Raw genomic sequence first — 20,130 nt, 5'->3', positions numbered from 1 at the left:
CACTACAAATGTTAAAATGCTGTTTCCAGAACTCTTTGAGGGTGAGGTTTGTGGCTTCAGTCACTTCAAAATATTTCCGGAAAAGTGCCCTTTCATAAAGTTTCTTAAAATTCGCTACGATTTTCTGGTCCATAGGCTGAATTAGAGGAGTGGTGTTAGGAGGAAGGAATTTAACTGTGAGGAATTTATTGTATCTGGGCAACAAATCATCTTCCAAGCCTGGAGGATGAGCAGGAGCATTGTCGAGGAGAAGCACGGCTTTGAGTGGCAAATGTTTCTCTTGCAGATATTTTTCTATGGCAGGGCACAGCACTTCATTCACCCACTCCGAAAAAATAAGCCTAGTCACCCATGCTTTTTTATTAGCCTTCCACATCACACACAAATGGGTTTTCTGCACTTTATACTGTTTGAAAACCCTTGGATTTTCAGAATGATACACTAGCAAGAGTTTAATTTTCAAATCGCCACTCGCATTTGAACACAGCACAAGCGTAAACCTATCTTTCATAGGCTTGTGTCCAGGCAAGGATTTTTCCTCCTTGGTAATGTATGTCCTCTTAGGCATTCTTTTCCAAAACAGTCCTGTTTCGTCACAATTAACCCCTTAACTGCGTTGCCTCCAAATGTGACACCCCCACAGTGCGCAGGAAATAAATTCTCCGGAAAAAATTATTTTTTCTTTTTAAAGTGTCAAAAACCCTTCCCTGAGTATGGGTATGTAAAAAAAAATTCGAAATTGTACTTTGGCTGCTATGGGGTCCGGAAGTTGGGGCGTGACGTCATCATTCCCCGTGCGCCCGTGGCGTAAGCTCTCGGGGGCAGTGGGGCGCTCGGGGCGGGGCGCGCGAGTTGCCACGAATATATTTTCGTTCATTTATTGCGCACATTTCCAAATACATTTTCATTGTTTTTATGTGCCAGTCCAATGTATAATGAACACGTACACTATGATATCGCAGTACAACATCCGTACTGTCCGTAGACACTGTGTTACGTGCATCGCAAACAAGTTCACTTATCCTGCACAATTTCCAATGTATCATGCCTAATAAATTTATATTTACACTTTATATACACACTGTACAGTATCACACACTATATACACACACCATAAACACACTCAGTACTCCGCGAGTGTGTGATATGCAGCGAAACAGCCAACGGGGCAGAGTGGCACCTTGCACTCCACGCACCAGGTGCTGATACATCTTCGTTTCTGTTCTCTGCGGGTAGTGTTCCTGCATACTATACACGCACGTTTACCCTTCTCCCGTGATGCTGTGCCTGGCATATACTCGAGCATATGTACTCCAAAGTTCTCATTACCCCTCAATCTGTCTGGAGCTGCATGTGGCATTGTTGCTTGCACTCCGCGCGGTACAACAGAACCCTCCTTGCCATACTTTACTAGCAGCTGTGACACAACACCAGCACTGAATGTACGTATAGACGGTCTCCTGCCAGATTTTACTAAGTACATATTGAAGCAGTTGAGCACTGCAACATCCATGAGGTGGAAGAACTTTTTAGTCCACTTCACAGACTTGCGCACGCACTCCACTCCACCAAGCATCATGTCACACTTATCGACGAGGCGCATGTTCACGTTATAGTCTATGACACTGTCTGGCTTATACATGGTGTTGCGTGTCTGAAAGTGGACTTTCCCACTGTCCAACATGGCACCGGTGTGAATCGTAGTCAGCATATTCACCTCGCGTCTGTCCTTCCACCGCACTGACAGCGTATTGTCACACTTGCGCAGCTGGCACTCACCCACGGCTATAGCTATACCAAACACTGGCATTTCCTTCCTGTGGCTCTTCACAGTGCCACATACGCCGGTGTTGTGGGCAAGGAGGTATCTGGTCAATAAGGGGCTGGTGTAATAGTTGTCGGTGTACAGTACATGCCCCTTGTTCAGCAATGGTTCCATCAGGGTTTTTACAACACTGCCAGAGAACCCGTGTTCATCTTGAGCCGGTATGTCGACGTCTGTACCAGAATATAATATCATGTCCAAGACAATACCAGTCTCACAGTCGCATAGCACAAAAAACTTCAGTCCAAATCGGTGCCGCTTTGATGGAATGTACTGCTTGAATGCCAGTCGCCCCTTGAACAGTACAAGCGACTCGTCAATAACAACATTCTGTCCAGGTACAAAATAATCCCTGAACTTCCCTCTCATGTCACTGAACATCTTCCATACTTTCCACAGTCTGTTGTGTCTGTCCTCATTTGCATTATTCTCGAAATGCAGGCACCTGAGAATCAAGAGAAACCTATCACGTGACATGTACCGGTTGAACACAGGCGATGGAACAAGGCTGTCTTTGCTCCAATAATCCTGGATGACAGCTTTCTCAGAGTGCTTCATCATCATACAGAGTGCCAGAAACACGTACATTTCGTCGATTGTCGTGTCCTTCCATCGTGTGAGCCGTGAGGCAGGTAAAATGCCTTCGTCTATGAGGCTGTGAGCGAACCTGTTTGTCTCAGTCACAAGATGCGTCATGAATACATTGTCAAAATATGCCTGGAAATATTCCATGTCTGCCATATCATCACCAGTATATGGGAATAATGGTGTAACACCAAAATCGCTATCATCAAATGTTGGTATTTGAGGGACAAATGTGGTGCAATCCTCCCACACAAGTACACCAGGGGGTTTGGTGTTGGCGCCAACACCACGGCCAACACCACCACGAGCACCAAAACTACGGCTACGTCGTCCGCTGCTTCTGCTGGAGCTGCGTGAGGGTATGCTAGGCGCTGAGGCAGATTTACGTACTGTAGACCTACCACGAATAAATGATGTTGAGGGGCCACTGTCGTTGTCCACATGCTGTGAGGCACGCTGCCGCGGCGTGTTGCTGAGGTAGCAAAACCCCGCCTGGTAACACCACCACTGCTCGTACTCGGGTCGTCCACACTACTCGTATCGGAGCCAATGTCACTGAAGCCCGAGAAAGATTCGTCACATTTTATTTTATTTTATTTTATTTTTATTTTATTTATATATATACAAGAAGGTACATTGGGTTTGTGAGAATACATTGGATAGTACAGTATATACATTCTTGTAAAGCCACTAGTACGCACAGCGTTTCGGGCAGGTCCTTAATCTAGCAGATAATTTTAAGTAGGTAATTTCAATCAGAATTGATAAATGATAAAGATGCATTACAAGAGAAAAATGAGATGAGAGAGATAAGTAGGTATATTAAAGCATATTGTTATATTAAAGCTCTGATTGATTACATTGACAGCTTGATTAGTAATTTAAACAAGGTACCATACAGCAGATTGACAGCACATATAAGACAGCAATGATCACAATGGTAAAGATGTTCAGATTGGGTACATAAAGATTGGGAGACTGGGTAGCAAAAGATACAGATAAACAAGATTTATAAACACCATACAACAGATTGGCAGCACATATAAGAAAACAGAATGATCACAATGGTAAAGATGTACAAATTGGGAACATAAAGGTTGGAAAATTGGGTAGCAATTGATACAGTGCAATTTTAAGGCAAAAAGTGAAAAACTATGAAGATGAAATTAGGTACTTTTTAGTATTGATTTTGAATGATGTAAAAGTTGGACAGCTTTTCAATTCAGTAGGGAGTGAGTTCCATAAACTGGGTCCCTTTATTTGCATAGAGTGTTTACACAGATTAAGTCTAACTCTGGGGATATCAAAGAGATATTTATTTTTGGTGTGGTGATAATGGGTCCTATTACATCTGTCCAAGAAGAGTTTCAGACAAGGATTTGCATTTAAGAACAGGGTTTTGTAAATGTAGTTGACACAAGAGAATTTGTGGAGTGAGATTATGTTTAGCATGTTTAGGGAGTTAAACAAGGGGGCTGTGTGTTGTCTGAAAGCAGAATTTGATATTATTCTGATAGCAGATTTTTGCTGGGTGATGATGGACTTGAGGTGGTTTGCAGTGGTTGAACCCCATGCACAGATACCATAGTTGAGATAGGGATAGATTAGTGCATAATATAGAGAGATGAGATCAGAGTTAGGAACATAATATCTGATTTTGGAGAGTATACCAACTGTTTTAGAGACTTTCTTAGTTATGTGTTGTATGTGGGTACTGAAGTTGAGTCTCTTGTCTAGGAATATGCCAAGAAACTTTCCATCATTTTTATTGCTAATGTTTACATTGTCAATCTGAAGTTGAATTGCATTTGTAGATTTGCTTCCGAATAGGATGTAGTAGGTCTTTTCTATGTTAAGTGTTAGTTTGTTGGTTGACATCCATAAGTGGACTTTTTTTAGTTCATTATTAACAACACCATTTAGTGTATGTGGGTTGGGGTGGGAGTAGATGAGGGTAGTATCATCAGCAAACAAAATAGGTTTCAGAATGTTAGAGACATTAGGCAGATCATTAATGTATATAAGAAAAAGAAGAGGTCCCAAGATGCTGCCCTGTGGCACTCCAACGGTTATTGGTAGAGTGGGAGAGGTTATATTATTGATGGCTACACATTAGTGTCTATCACTAAGATAGGATTGGATATAGTCCAGTGCATGGCCTCGGATTCCATAATGATGGAGTTTACTTAAGAGGTAGTCATGATTAACAGTATCAAAGGCCTTTCTCAGGTCAATGAAGAGTCCAATTGGAAACTCATTTTTGTCAAGAGCTGAGTAAATTATATCAAGGAGACTAATAATTGCATCGTTGGTACTCTTTTGAGAGCGGAAGCCAAACTGACAGGGGCTAAGAATATCGAATTTTACGTGATAGGAGTAGAGCTGTTTATAGATAATTTTTTCAAATATTTTTGATAGTATGGGTAGGTTCGATATTGGTCTATAGTTGTTTATGTCTGACGGATTACCTCCTTTATGAACTGGCGTTACTATTGCTTTTTTAAGGATATCAGGGAAGGTATGACACTCAAGGGATTTGTTGAACAGCAGAGCTATAGGTGGCGCAAGGGCATGGGAGGCGCTCTTGTATACAATGGATGGGATTTCACTGATGTTCCCAGCTTTGGTTTTTAGTGAGTGTATGATGGACACAACATCTGATGGGCTGACTGGTGAGAGGAGAAGAGAGTTTGGATAGCTGCCTGAGAGATATGTGTTGATATGTGTTTGAGTCTGTGGGATTTTACTTGCAAGGTTAGCACCAATCGATGAAAAGAAGCTATTAAATTCATTCGCCATTTCTAAGTCAGATGACAGTGTAAGGCCATCCTTAGAGAGTGTTATCTGGTTGTGGGAGTGTTGTTTAGTTCCCAGGATGTTAGAGATGGTATTCCATGTGCTTTTCATGTTGCCTTTTGCTTCTTTGAATCTAGTCTCATAATATGAAAGTTTTGCTTTTCTTATGATACTGGTGAGCACTGACAAGAGTACCTTTTAACTACTGCCACTGAAACTAGGCCACTCCTAAATTTCTTTTCGTATTCATGTTTTTTGTTGATTGATTTAATTATGCCACTTGTGAGCCACAGGTTATTTTTTCTTTTATCAGTTACTTGTTTGGTAAGGAGGGGACAGTGAGTGTTGTAGAGGCTTAGAGTTTTGGAGAGAAAGAGGTTAGTTGATGAGTTTATATCCTGTGAATTATTAAATTCAGATTCCCAGTTAATATTGTGGAGAGCATTAGAGAGATTGCCTAAAGCTGATTCACTATGTAGCCTGAATGAAAGTTTTTTGGTTTCTGGTGGTGATGTGTCAATGTTTGCTAAGAGGAAAGTAGGATAGTGGTCAGTTGTTCTGTCATAAATTACCCCAGATGTAAGGGGAGCTGTTATATTAGTCCATAGGTGATCCAGGGTAGTGGCAGATGTTTGAGTGACTCGGGTGGGCTTGGTGATTGTGGGGATTAACATACAGGAGTGCATGCTGTTACGGAAATAGTCAACTTGAGGGTTGTTTTGAAGACCCAGGTCAATATTGAAATCACCTCCCAGAATGATGTGATTTTTGTTGAGATTGTTATTTATGATAAGATTCCTTACATTGTCAGAGAATAAAGCTATGTTGGTATTAGGAAATCTATAGATGGCACCGATTATCAGGGAGGATTTAAGGGATTTACTGGAGAACTTGGCAAAGGTATATTCACAAAAGTCGTCTCTATCACTAATGACACTATTGCAAGTGAAGGTATCTTTGTAATATATTGCTGTACCGCCACCTTTTTTATTAGGCCTGCAGTTATGAATGGCTTTATAACCAGCTAAATTGTAGAGTTGGGTATAGTCATTACTTAGCCAAGTTTCTGTTAAAATGATGAAAGATAATTTAGTACCTAGTGCTGTAAGAAGTGCATTTATATCATCAAAATGTTTACCAAGTGACCTAACATTTTGGTTGTAAACTGATAAGCAGGTGCTATTTAGGAGTTTGTTTTTTGCAAGATTTGCTGTGTAATACCTGCAATAATGATGATCAATGTGCTGATTTGTGTGGATATGGGACAGAAGATTTCGATCAGGATCAATATCAGTAAGCATATAGATAAGATAATGTCACGATACAATAAGATAAGCAATTACAGGGACAGATGAAAACTAAATCTGCTGTAAAATAGAAAGTAATTATAGCAAAACACAACAATATAATAATATAACAATACAATAAGAACTTACAAAGTGTTGAGACATGTACTATCACTGAATAAACTACTAGCGTCTGGGGACATACATGATGGTGGTGATGATAACGGTGTTGACCCAGGGCGGCGAGGCAGGCCGGGCGAGGCACGAGTACCACACACACTCGCCACATCTTCCAATTCTGTCTCTTCCTCACTCGTATCAGATCTCTGAGTTAGGTCTTTCTCTGGATCATAGTCCAGGTCATCATCCAGAGCACCGTCATCATACAAAATATCGCGTATTTCCTCCTCAGAGAGTCGTTTTCCATGACCGCGGGTCACCGTGGAGCGGGAGCTCGTAGAGGATGCGTCAGACATGGTTGCTGCTGTGAAACTGAGGCTCCCCACGGCCGCAGGGCATGCTGGGATTTTTTTTTAAGATGACGGACGATCACTGGGGTCCCCACCCACCCATACCCTACCCGCGTCACCGCGCGCCAGTTTTGAATGGAACGTGAAAAATCAAAATACCTGGAGGCGCGTTGCGCAAACCAGACGCGAGCCTGCAGGCGCGTTGCGCAGTTTAAGGGTTCAACACTTGTTGCGGTAGGTATCCCTCAGCCTCTGCAAACTCTTTAAATTCGTCAATAAATCGTCCAGCGGCTGGTTTGTCTGAGCTGGCTGCCTCCCCATGCCTTGTAACTCTATGGATACCACTTCTCCTTCTAAATTTTTCAAACCAGCCCCTGCTTGCCTTAAAATCTTTCCTATCTGCATCACTCGTTGCAGGGGTATTCTTTAGAAGGTCTTTGTGCAACACCCTGGCTTTCTCACAAATAATGGCCTCCGAAACACTATCACCCCTTAACTCCTTGTCGTGTATCCAAATTAATAACAACTTTTCCACTTCTTCAAGTATTTGTGGTCTTTGTTTCGTTATTGTTCTTACTCCTTTTGCAACTTTAGCACCCATAATCTCATTTTTCTTCTTAAGTATAGTGCATATTGTTGATGTGGCTTTGTTGTACTGCCTACAAAGTTCAACAACACGTGTACTGTTCTCATGCTTCCGAATGATCTCTTGTTTCTCCTCTAGTGTCATCCTCACATGGACTTTTTGGCCTTTATCCTTACCACTGGCTTTCTTGGGACCCATGGTGAGATATATAATAACAAATTGTATAGTCAAATCACCAAAAATCCAACAAAACACTGAAAATCCGCGAGAAGAATTGATGTGGGGTAGTCACTGAGCGCGAGACAATGGTAAACTGAGGGGCGGAGGGGCGACGATCGCCGAACCACCATGCGCTAGGTCGGCCTGTACGCGTATCAACAAACTCGCGTCCCGAAGTAACCCTCGCATTCCAAGACATATTTTTCAAGGAAATCCTGCTCGAATTCCAAAAAACTCGCATACAGGGACACTCACATTCCGAGGTACCACTGTACATACAATGTCTAAAGCCACTATTACGCAAAGCGTTTCGGGCATGAAAAACTTAAATGACTAAAGCTTAATACTAATTAAGCATAAAGAATAAAATGAGTTGAGAACAAATAAAAAAAAGAGATAAAAAAGGGGGAACATGGCTGAAAAAGCAGCACAAATACAATTCTGTCGACAAACAGCGCCATTTAAAAAAAAAAAAACATTGGTTGACAATAGGTAGGTTACAGGGAATTTATTAGGTATAGCTTCGTTTTTATCTTAAACTGGTTGAGAGAGGTACAGTCTTTAACCCTCAAACCGCGCATATCATATATAAATGATATCAGTGACAAAACCGAAACCGCGCACATCATTTATATATGATTTCGTGTCTAGCGCTATAATTTAAACGCCCCGCCTGGGATAGGGGCAGCTATAGTACAGCCACGACCGATAGTTGCCAGATGCCACCTAGAAAAAAATCCAGGCCAACATTCTTGGGTGTTACAGTGTCAGTATTGAGCAAGCCACCAAGGCTGGCGCATGCAGTACGAGCTCACAGCACCGCTGTTCAGCTTGTGACCACATCATCGCCTACAAATGCCATAATATAAATGATACTGCTATTATTTAGCAGTGATAGTATTACTGAAGCCCCCTGACTGTGATAAAACTGACCATGATTCTGATAATAGCAGGATTGTGGTGATATTTATCGCTGTGCTCCATGGAGGGAGGAGTAAGGCTGTGGGAGGGAGGGTTGTGGCGTCGTTTTCTGACTGTGTGTGGTCACCATTTATTGACTGCACTCACCATACCAGCTTAGTGGTTCGCCATGGTGAACACAAATGTAGATACTTATATATAACGTGTGTATAGTGTGAGATAACAGCGAGAGGAGTAGGTTGGGAGCCGCCATTTTGGTGAGGGAGGAGCGTCGTCTGCACGACTTGGCATGTTATTTACTGATGGCCACTATGATCTTTCGGCACCATACCAGCTTATTTGTTCAGGTATGGTGAATAAAACAGGTAGATACTTATATATAACGTGTGTATATAGCGTAATAACACCACAAACAATATTGTTGGAGGACAAATATTAGTGTGTCTGGCCTTGAGGGCGGCCGCCGATCAGCTGACTGTGTGAGTAGCTTCATCTTTGTGCCTTTACTCAACATACAAGCTCAGATGTACAGTTATGGTGAACAAAACATGTAAATACATATATACCTGTATAACGTCTGTGTATAGTGAATAAATACAGAAAGAGTATTGTGGGGGTGAATGAGGGTGAGTGAGGTGGTGTTGAGGGAGGGAGTGGCAGTGAGTGGCTCGCTGGTGTTTGGCTGTCACTCCTCATTGCTTTTTGACTCACAAGACCAACTTAGTAGTTCGTTATGGTGTACAAAACATGCAGATACTTATATATAACCTGTGTATATAGTGTAACAACAGCAAAACTTTTTGTTTATTGTTTTATGAACATAATAATTGAATCACTAATATGCACACATAATTTTGAGTACAGCGATGGTTCACACATTTTATAATATAAATATACCACAATTCACTGTATGGAATAATATTACTGCAAAAAAACTAAGAAAAAATCAGACATTGAAATAATTAGGTAATAATATATTTGTGGCAACTGCCGTCTGAAAGCTCGGGCGGAGTAGACCTCGTCTGGCGAAGGCTCTGCCAACGCCCCTTTTTTGCCACACTTCCCTACCCTATTGTGGCTAAAATATGCCACCTTCGATTTTTTTGTTATTTTTTCCGTGATCAGGGAACAAAAATGAACACTTCTATAAGACGAAAGAATTTTTTGGATTTTATTTTTTTGTTGCGCCTGTGGGTGTGAATTCCATTTGGGCCCCTAGCGGTTTGAGGGTTAACATGGTTGGGAAGGTCATTCCACATTCTGGGTCCCTTTATTTGTAGAGCATTTCTAGTTTGATTAAGTCGTACTCTAGGAATATCAAAACTGTATTTATTTCTGGTGTGGTGCTCATGGGTTCTGTTACAACCTTCTTTGAAGGTTTTGAGGTCAGGATTGGCATTACAGTTCATCGTTTTATATATGTATAATACACATGAGAGAATGTGCAGTGACTTAATATCTAACATATTCAGAGATTTGAGAAGGGGTACCGAGTGATGTCTGGGGCCAAAGTTGGATATTGTCCTAATAGCTTTGTGTTGAGTAATTAGAGGACGAAAATGATTTTGGGTAGTAGAACCCCAAGCACAAATACCATAGTTGAGATATGTATAGATGAGGGAGTAATAGAGAGTCACCAGGGCAGGGCAGGGTACATAATATCTGATCTTAGAAAGAATGCCAACAGTTTTTGAAACTTTTTTTGATATATTTAGAATGTGTCCCTGGAAATTCAGATTGTGGTCAATGAGAATGCCAAGGAATTTGCCATCTAAATTGTTACAAATTTGGGTATTGTTTATTTTGAGATTTATTTGATTAGAGGATTTATTGCCAAAAAGAATATAGAAAGTTTTGTCAATGTTAAGGGTGAGTTTGTTGGCAGTTAGCCAAAGATGGGCTTTATTTAGCTCAGTATTTACTGTGGCATTTAGAGCAAGGGGGTCAGGACTGGAGTAAATGAAGGTAGTGTCGTCAGCAAATAGAATTGGTTTGAGGTGTTGGGAGGCATTTGGAAGGTCATTAATGTAGATGAGAAAGAGAAGAGGGCCAAGTATGCTGCCCTGAGGAACACCAATGTTGATGGGTAGGGTGGGAGAAATTGAATTATTCACAGAAACATACTGGAGCCTGTCAGTAAGGTAGGATTTGAGGTATTGCAGGGAGTGTCCTCTGACTCCATAATGATGTAATTTAAGAAGAAGGTTTTGGTGGTTGACAGTGTCAAAAGCCTTACGCAGGTCCACAAATAACCCAACAGGGAACTCATTTTTATCAAGAGCTCTATGAATCATTTATATATGTATGAATCATTTATATATGATTTCGTGTCTAGCGCTATAATTTAAACGCCCCGCCTGGGATAGGGGCAGCTATAGTACAGCCACGACCGATAGTTGCCAGATGCCACCTAGAAAAAAAATCCAGGCCAACATTCTTGGGTGTTACAGCGTCAGTATTGAGCAAGCCACCAAGGCTGGCACATGCAGCACGAGCTCACAGCACCGCTGTTCAGCTTGTTACCACAGCATCGCCTACAAATACCATAATATAAATGATACTGCTATTATTTAGCAGTGATAGTATTACTGAAGCCCCCTGACTGTGATAAAACTGACCAGGATTCTGATAATAGCAGGATTGTGGTGATATTTAGCACTGTGCTCCATGGAGGGAGGGTTGTGGCGTCGTTTTCTGACTGTGTGTGGTCACCATTTATTGACTGCACTCACCATACCAGCATAGTGGTTTGCCATAGTGAACACAAATGTAGATTCTTATATATAATATGTGTATAGTGTGAGATAACAGGGAGAGGAGTAGGTTGGGAGCCGCCATTTTGGTGAGGGAAGAGCGTCGTCTGCACGACTTGGCATGTTGTTTACTGATGGCCACTATGATCTTTGGGCACCATACCAGCTTATTTGTTCAGGTATGGTGAATAAAACAGGTGGATACTTATATATAATGTGTGTATATAGCGTAATAACACCACAAACAATATTGTTGGAGGACAAATATTAGTGCGTTTGGCCTTGAGGGCGGCCGCCGATCAGCTGACTGTGTTAGTAGCTATGTTTTTGTGGCCTTTACTCACCATACAAGCTTAGATGTACAGTTATGGTGAACAAAACATGTAAATACGCATATATAACGTCTGTGTATAGTTAATAAATACAGAAAGAGTATTGTGATAGGTGAATGAGGGTGAGTGAGGTGGTGTTGAGGGAGGGAGTGGCAGTGAGTGGCTCGCTGGTGTTTGGCGATCACTCCTTGTTGCTTTTTGACTCACAAGACCAACTTAGTAGTTCGTTATGGTGTACAAAACATGCAAATACTTATATATAACCTGTGTATATAGTGTAACAACAGCAAAACTATTTGTTTATTGTTTTATGAACATAATAATTGAATCACTAATATGCACACCATAATTTTGAGTACAGCGATGGTTCACACATATTATAATATAAATATACCACAATTCACTGTATGGAATAATATTACTGCAAAAAAACTAAGAAAAAATCAGACATTGAAATAATTAGGTAATAATATATTTGTGGCAACTGCCGTCTGACAGCTCGGACGGAGTAGACCTCGTCTGGCGAAGGCTCTGCCAACGCCCCTTTTTTGCCACACTTCCCTACCCTATTGCGGCTAAAATGTGCCACCTACGATTTTTTTTTTTCCGTGATCAGGGAACAAAAATGAACACTTCTATAAGACGAAAGAATTTTTTGGATTTTTTTTTTTTGTTGCGCCTGTGGGTGTAATTACCTAAGTGTAATTACCTAAGTGTAGTTACAGGATGAGAGCTACGCTCGTGGTGTCCCGTCTTCCCAGCACTCTTTGTCATATAACGCTTTGAAACTACTGACGGTCTTGGCCTCCACCACCTTCTCACTTAACTTGTTCCAACCGGCTACCACTCTATTTGCGAAGGTGAATTTTCTTATATTTCTTCGGCATCTGTGTTTAGCTAGTTTAAATCTATGACCTCTTGTTCTTGAAATTCCAGGTCTCAGGAAGTGTTCCCTGTCGATTTTATCAATTCCTGTAACTATTTTGTATGTAGTGATCATATCACCTCTTTTTCTTCTGTCTTCTAGTTTTGGCATATTTAATGCTTCTAACCTCTCCTCGTAGCTCTTGCCCTTCAGTTCTGGGAGCCACTTAGTAGCATGTCTTTGCACCTTTTCCAGTTTGTTGATGTGCTTCTTAAGATATGGGCACCACACAACAGCTGCATATTCTAGCTTTGGCCTAACAAAAGTCATGAACAATTTCTTTAGTATATCGCCATCCATGTATTTAAATGCAATTCTGAAGTTAGAAAGCATAGCATAGGCTCCTTGCACAATATTCTTTATGTGGTCCTCAGGTGATAGTTTTCTATCTAGAACCACTCCTAGATCTCTTTCTTTATCAGAATTCTTTAAAGATTTCTCACATAATATATAGGTTGTGTGGGGTCTATGTTCTCCTATTCCACATTCCATAACATGACATTTATTAACATTAAATTCCATTTGCCAAGTGGTGCTCCATATACTTATTTTGTCCAGGTCTTCTTGAAGGGCATGACAGTCATCTAAATTTCTTATCCTTCCTATTATCTTAGCATCATCAGCAAACATGTTCATATAATTCTGTATACCAACTGGTAGATCATTTATGTACACAATAAACATCACTGGTGCAAGAACTGAACCCTGTGGTACTCCACTTGTGACATTTCTCCATTCTGATACATTGCCTCTGATTATTGCCCTCATTTTTCTATCAGTCAGAAAATTTTTCATCCATGATAGAAGCTTACCTGTCACCCCTCCAATATTTTCCAGTTTCCAGAACAACCTCTTATGTGGAACTCTGTCGAAAGCCTTTTTTAGGTCCAGATAGATGCAGTCAACCCAACCATCTCTTTCCTGTAATATCTCTGTGGCTCGATCATAGAAACTGAGTAAATTCGATACACAGGATCTTCCAGATCGAAAACCATACTGTCTGTCTGATATTATATCATTTCTCTCTAGGTGTTCTACCCATTTAGTTTTGATTAGTTTTTCCAATACTTTCACTATTACACTTGTCAATGATACAGGTCTATAATTGAGGGGGTCTTCCCTGCTGCCACTTTTGTAGATTGGAACTATGTTAGCCTGTTTCCACCCGTCTGCTACGATTCCTGTACACAGGGATGCCTGAAAGATCAGGTGAAGTGGAATGCTGAGCTCAGATGCACATTCTCTCAGAACCCATGGTGAAACGCCATCTGGGCCAGCTGCTTTGTTCTTACCGAGCTCCTTGAGCATTTTTTCCACTTCGTCTCTAGACACCTCTATGTGTTCTATGTTGTTCTCTGGAATTCTTATTGTATCTGGTTCCCTAAAGATTTCATTTTGTACAAACACACTTTGGAACTTTTCGTTTAGTGTTTCACACATTTCCTTTTCATCTTCCGTGAATCTATTTCCCATTTTCAACCTCTGAATATTATCCTTTACCTGCAATTTGTTGTTTATGAATTTATAGAATAGACCTGGTTCTGTTTTGCATTTGTCCGCAATCCCTTTTTCAAAATTTCTTTCTGCCTCTCTCCTCACTGCCGTGTAGTTGTTTCTCGCATCTTTGTATCGCTGGTATGTTTGGGGGTTCGGCCTCTTCCTGTATTGATTCCATTTTTGTGTCTTTCGGTCTCTAGCCCTCTCGCAATTTCTATTGAACCAATCCTGTTTCCTAGTTCTGCATCTCTGTTTTGGTATAAATTTTTTTGTGCCTTTATCATATATTTCACAAAACTTGCCATACATCTCATTCACTTCCTTGCCTAGCATCAAGTCTGTCCAATTATACTCACTAAAAAAATTTCTAAGGTCACCATAATGTCCTCTCCTGAAGTCTGGTTTTTCAACTGCTTCAACCTCCTTATTTTCTTCCAGCTTATAACGCATTGCATACTTTATTCCCAAAAAGACATGGTCACTTTTACCCAAGGGAGGAAGGTACTGAATGTCAAATATCTCTTCCTCCTTCCTGGTAAATATCAAATCTAGCATGGAGGGAACGTCCCCTTCCCTCATCCTTGTAGCTTGTTTAACATGTTGATACAAGAATGTTTCCAGGATGAGGTCTACAAATTTACAGGTCCAAAAATCTTCTGTTTTAGCTTCATATGCTTCCCAGTCTATGGATTTCAAGTTGAAGTCACCGACTATCAACAGTCGTGATCTATCTTTATCCGCTCTCGCTATAATCTCTCTCATTATTGTTATAAGACCTTCACGTTTACTATCTAGCTCCTCCTTTGACCATGTGCTGCTTGGCGGTGGACTATATGCATTTATCATCATTAGTTTATCATCCTCATAGCAGATCTCTAGTGCTATTATGTCAACTTCTTGTGGATTGGCAGTCATTATTTCCTTCACCTTTAGGTGTTCTTTTACCAGCACAGCAACGCCACCGCCTTTCCTAATTTTTCTGTCCCGTCTCCAAATTGAGTAGCCCCTTGGGAATATGACCTCATTTAAAATTACATCTTCAAGTTTTGTCTCCGTGAGTGCAACAATGTCTGGTGTCTGCAGCTGTATTACATCACTTAACTCCAGTATCTTCGATCTCACTCCATCTATGTTGGTGTATGCAATCTTCAGGAACTTGTTCCCCCTCTCCTTATTCTTCACTCCCCCTCTCTCTATTGATTTTGTTGGTTTGCCTTTATGTACCACTTTACTGGTTTGCCTACCCCTATCACTTTGTAGAAAAAAGAATTTATTTCTTCTTCATTCCTGCTCTCATTTAAATGTTTTGCCTCGGCGAGGTTCAGTTTCAGCTTCTCTCTATCTTCTTTTGAAAGATCTCGTCTTAACGACCACCCTTTCCCATCCTCATCCCTTTGCAATTTTCTAGCATTCCTTAGTACTTCTTCCATCTGTTTGGCACCGTTTAAGGTGATCCTCAAAGGTCGATCTTTCCCTTTTACGTACCTGCCTATTCTCCTGTAGTCGCACACATTCTCTGTGAATTCCATTTGGGTCCCTAGCGGTTTGAGGGTTAAGTAAAGCATTTCATGAGTTTCCTTCACCCTGATGCCCCTGTTACCTAGCAGTAAACAGATACCTGGGAGTCAGCTGTCACGGGTTGCTTCTTGGGGGTGGAGGCCTGGTCGAGAACCGGGCCGCGGGGACACTAACGCCCTGAAATCATCTCAAGATAACCTCAAGATACGCTATTGTTGCCAAAATAAGCCACCTATGATTTTTTTTTCTGTGATCAGAAAACACAAATGAACACTGTTATAAGACAAAATATTTATTTGTCATTTTTTTGTGCCTGTGGGTGCTGAAGGCCATATAGTCCAGAGCAACTTAGGGGTACTAGGGGATGAAGGCTTACATTGCAAAAATGCAGCTGTTAAGCAAAATCAACTTCTTTAAGTGTTCACTTTGTAAGGTTAATTTTAATATTATGTCTTTGACATTTTCTTTACTGTATAGTGGTAGGATTACTTTTCATTCAGATGTTGACAATAGAAGTTTAAAAAAATAAGTGTTAGATATTACTCATTTGTTACGTATTAAATAAATGTTTTTTACTTACAGATTGGCACCCACAATCAACTTAAGAAACTTGGGGGAATTTATGCCGACTTAATCCGACAACAACAAAAAGATGAAAATGCAGCTCAGAGGAACTTTTGGGGGCTATAACCTTGGCTTTTTATTGTAGTTTTATTTTTATTATTTATTTAGGGTTTGTTCCTCATTGCCAGTTGTTGATACTTAGAACTATTGGCTAGATTGTTTCATTGCAAATTGTTTGTATATACAGTACTGTATTCATTACTGAATAAAAAGTAATAATTTTATAAAGAAACTTTCAGATTAGAGATGACAGTATTCAAGTTTGGCTGTTCATGCAAAAATCAGGCCTGAGTTTGGGTTCTCCAAACTTTCACTTCACTGCCGTTTATTATCTAAATTGCATTCACATTTATAGTCATGTGACCTAGAATATCCAAATTTTCAGGATGATTGGAAATCTTCCTTTTCCAATGTCCATTTGAGTTATTTTTCCTTCTATAAAATCCCCCCAAAATTTGATACCTTTGACATCACTTGTTTTATTTTTTTCTCACCTATAAGGTAATAAACCTATGGAATTGCCTACCTGTGAAAGCAGTAAATTAAAAGTCTTTATACTAGGTCTTTGCTGTATCATATTCCTGGATAGGGCATAATGTTTGTGTTTCATGTGAATTTTTCAATAAGACAAACAAATCTTTGTTTCAGTGAAAATTGTTCACCCAGTCTACTACAAATAATAGTAGACTGGGTGATCTACCTGATCACCAATCTGAAACAACACTGCATCTGCCTCAAAATCTGACTCATCCACACGTAATTTATGGGGGCGTATTATGGAAAAATGTGATAAATGAAAAATGGTTCGATTTCAATCAAACTTTTTTTGACTAGTTGTATATAAAATTTGGTTCAACTAGCCCAAGTCTCAGCATCATAGCATAAATAGGAAGGGAGAAAAAATATTGAATTATGTGTCAAAATTTTTTCAAAATGGTCAAAAATTAACATCAAACAAAAGTGTCAACTGAAATCATGTCTATGACTCTAAGCTATCACAATAGAACATAAAAAAGTATTTTAATATTTACTTTTATTAATTAAAAAAATTTTTTTTTTTTTTTTTTCTATTTTTTTATCAGCTGATTTGCTTGAAACTTATACACCTTACAGAATGTATGCCTATCTGTAAAGATGCAAATTTTGGAGGAAATTGGTTGTAGTCAACTTCAACCAGAGGTGGCAGAATGTTTGATCCATTTAATTATAAGTAACATAAAATTGAATCTCCTCTTTCATTTTTTTTTTCAATTTACTGTACATGAAATTTACACCTTATATGTAGAGTTGACGTCTCTACAATATTTATGAAACACTTTATTCCTAAGTTCATTTATTGATTTTATAAATATTTGCAAACATGAAATATTGGCATGTATTTTGGGGGGAACTCTGACTACTTGTATTAGTAAAACTAAACATATTTTGGATAATCCTTTTTAGAAAAGACCTTTATTATATGCTAATATGATATATGAGTGTCATAGAAATGATGTCATTTGAATATTGTGGTAGAAGTAGGATATTGAAAATGTGTAAAATTCATTGGAAAAAAAATATCTCCCATTCTATTTGGGAATGTGATACTGAAACGTAGAATAGTTGCAGCCCTTCTTATATGCAACTAGTAAAAAAAGTTTAGTTGACATTAACCCTTCAATTGCGCATCACATCATATGATGCTTTAACCGACTTGCAGTAAATTGCGCATCGCATCATGTGATGCTTTGGAGTACTACGCAAGATTTAAACGGCCCGCGGATACACAGGGTTCACCACACCTTCATCAGGGCTCTTGTAAACAGACGCCATTTTTAAAAAAAATCGTGGGCCAAATTCCCGGGTGTGAGGGGCCTCAGTATTGAGTGAGCAACCAAGCCTGATGCACGCAGCATGAGCTCATAGCACTGCTGTTCAGCTTGTGACCACAGCATCGCCTAAAAATGCCATAATATACTTGTTTATGCTATTATGTAGCGATGATATTATTACAGAAGACCCCTGATTGTGATAAAACTGACCAGGGTTCTGGTAATAGCAGGATTGTGGTGATATTTAGCGCTGTGTGCCATGGAGGGAGGAGTAATGCTGTGGGAGGGAGGGTAGTGGCGATGTCTTCTGACTTGTGTGTGGCCACCTTTTATTAACTGCACTCACTATACCAGCTTAGTGGTTCGCTATGGTGAACACAAATGTAGATACTTATATATAACGTGTGTATAGAGGGTATAAACAGCAAGAGTAGGTTGGGAGCCGCCATTTTGGTGAGGGAGGTGGCGTCGTCTGCACGACGCCACCGTGCAGACGACGGTGTTGTTTACTGGTTACCACGATAGCCTTTGGGCACCATACCAGTTTACTTGTACAAGTATGGTGAATAAAACGGGTAGATATATATATATATAATGTGTGTATATAGCGTAATAACACCACACAGTATTGTTGGAGGAGAAATATTAGTGCGTCTGGCCTTGAGGGCGGCAGCCATCAGCTGTGTGAGGTCCTACGTCTTTGTGCCTTTACTCACCATACAAGCTTAGATGTACAGTTATGGTGAACAAAACATGTAAATACTTATATATAACGTCTGTATATAAGAGCAAAAACAGTATTGTGGGAGGAGAATGTGGGTAAGTCAGGTGACTTGAGGGAGGGCGTGAGTGGCTGGCTGGTACACGGCGGTCACTCCTCGTTACTTTTTGACTCATAATAGCAACTTAGTGGTTCGTTATGGTGAACAAAACATGCAGATACTTATATATAACCTGTGTATATAGTGTAATAACCGACAAAGTATTTGTTCACTGATTGATGAACATAATTGAATCAACAATATGCACACCATATTTATGAGTACAGCGATGATTCACTCATTTTATTATATAAATATATCAAACTACACACTATTGAATAATATTACAGCAAAAAACTATGAAAAATCAATCAGAGACATTGAAATAATTAGGTAATTATCTCTTTGTGGCAACTCCGGCCTGACAGCTGGCAATCAACAGACCGCCTGGGACGCACGCTGAGTCAGCTCCTGTTTTTTGCCAGACTTCCCCGCCCTATAGCGGGCAATATATGCGACTTACGATTTTTTTATTATTTTTCCCATGATCAGTGAACACAAATTAACAGGTTAGGAAGAAATTTTTTTTTTTTTTTTTTTTTTTTTTTTTTTTTTTTTTTTTTTTTTTTTTTTTTTGGTATGCGCCTGTGGGTGTTAAATGGTATATAGCCATGCGCCATTTAAGGGTTAAAAAAAATTTAAATCACATTTACCGCCCCCTTAAAAGGTTTATCAAATTTAGGGCTAGCAAGCACTGACACTAGTGAGTTTTTTTTTTAGTGAGTATAATTGGACAGACTTGATGCTAGGCAAGGAAGTGAATGAGATGTATGGCAAGTTTTGTGAAATATATGATAAAGGCACAAAAAAATTTATACCAAAACAGAGATGCAGAACTAGGAAACAGGATTGGTTCAATAGAAATTGCGAGAGGGCTAGAGACCGAAAGACACAAAAATGGAATCAATACAGGAAGAGGCCGAACCCCCAAACATACCAGCGATACAAAGATGCGAGAAACAACTACACGGCAGTGAGGAGAGAGGCAGAAAGAAATTTTGAAAAAGGGATTGCGGACAAATGTAAAACAGAACCAGGTCTATTCTATAAATTCATAAACAACAAATTGCAGGTAAAGGATAATATTCAGAGGTTGAAAATGGGAAATAGATTCACGGAAGATGAAAAGGAAATGTGTGAAACACTAAACGAAAAGTTCCA

General features: G+C 39.9%; 1 protein-coding gene across 10 annotated transcripts in view; it reads left to right on the top strand.

Moving 5' to 3' along the window:
- LOC123762901 (mitochondrial potassium channel ATP-binding subunit) overlaps positions 1-16,899 on the top strand; it is an 848,556-nt gene extending 831,657 nt beyond the window's left edge. For all 10 annotated transcript variants that reach the window (XM_069302215.1, XM_069302213.1, XM_069302219.1 and 7 more), the window contains one exon: positions 16,296-16,899. In XM_069302215.1, the coding sequence (XP_069158316.1) occupies positions 16,296-16,347 (52 nt within the window). In that variant the 3' untranslated portion in view covers positions 16,348-16,899. The remainder of the gene's footprint in view (positions 1-16,295) is intronic.
- The last annotated feature ends 3,231 nt before the right edge of the window (positions 16,900-20,130 follow it).

The sequence above is a fragment of the Procambarus clarkii genome, chromosome 47 (assembly GCF_040958095.1).
Source record: "Procambarus clarkii isolate CNS0578487 chromosome 47, FALCON_Pclarkii_2.0, whole genome shotgun sequence".
Lineage (NCBI taxonomy): Eukaryota > Metazoa > Arthropoda > Malacostraca > Decapoda > Cambaridae > Procambarus > Procambarus clarkii.
The sequence above is the reverse complement of the archived record's forward strand: the minus strand, read 5'-3'. Positions and strand labels throughout refer to the sequence as shown.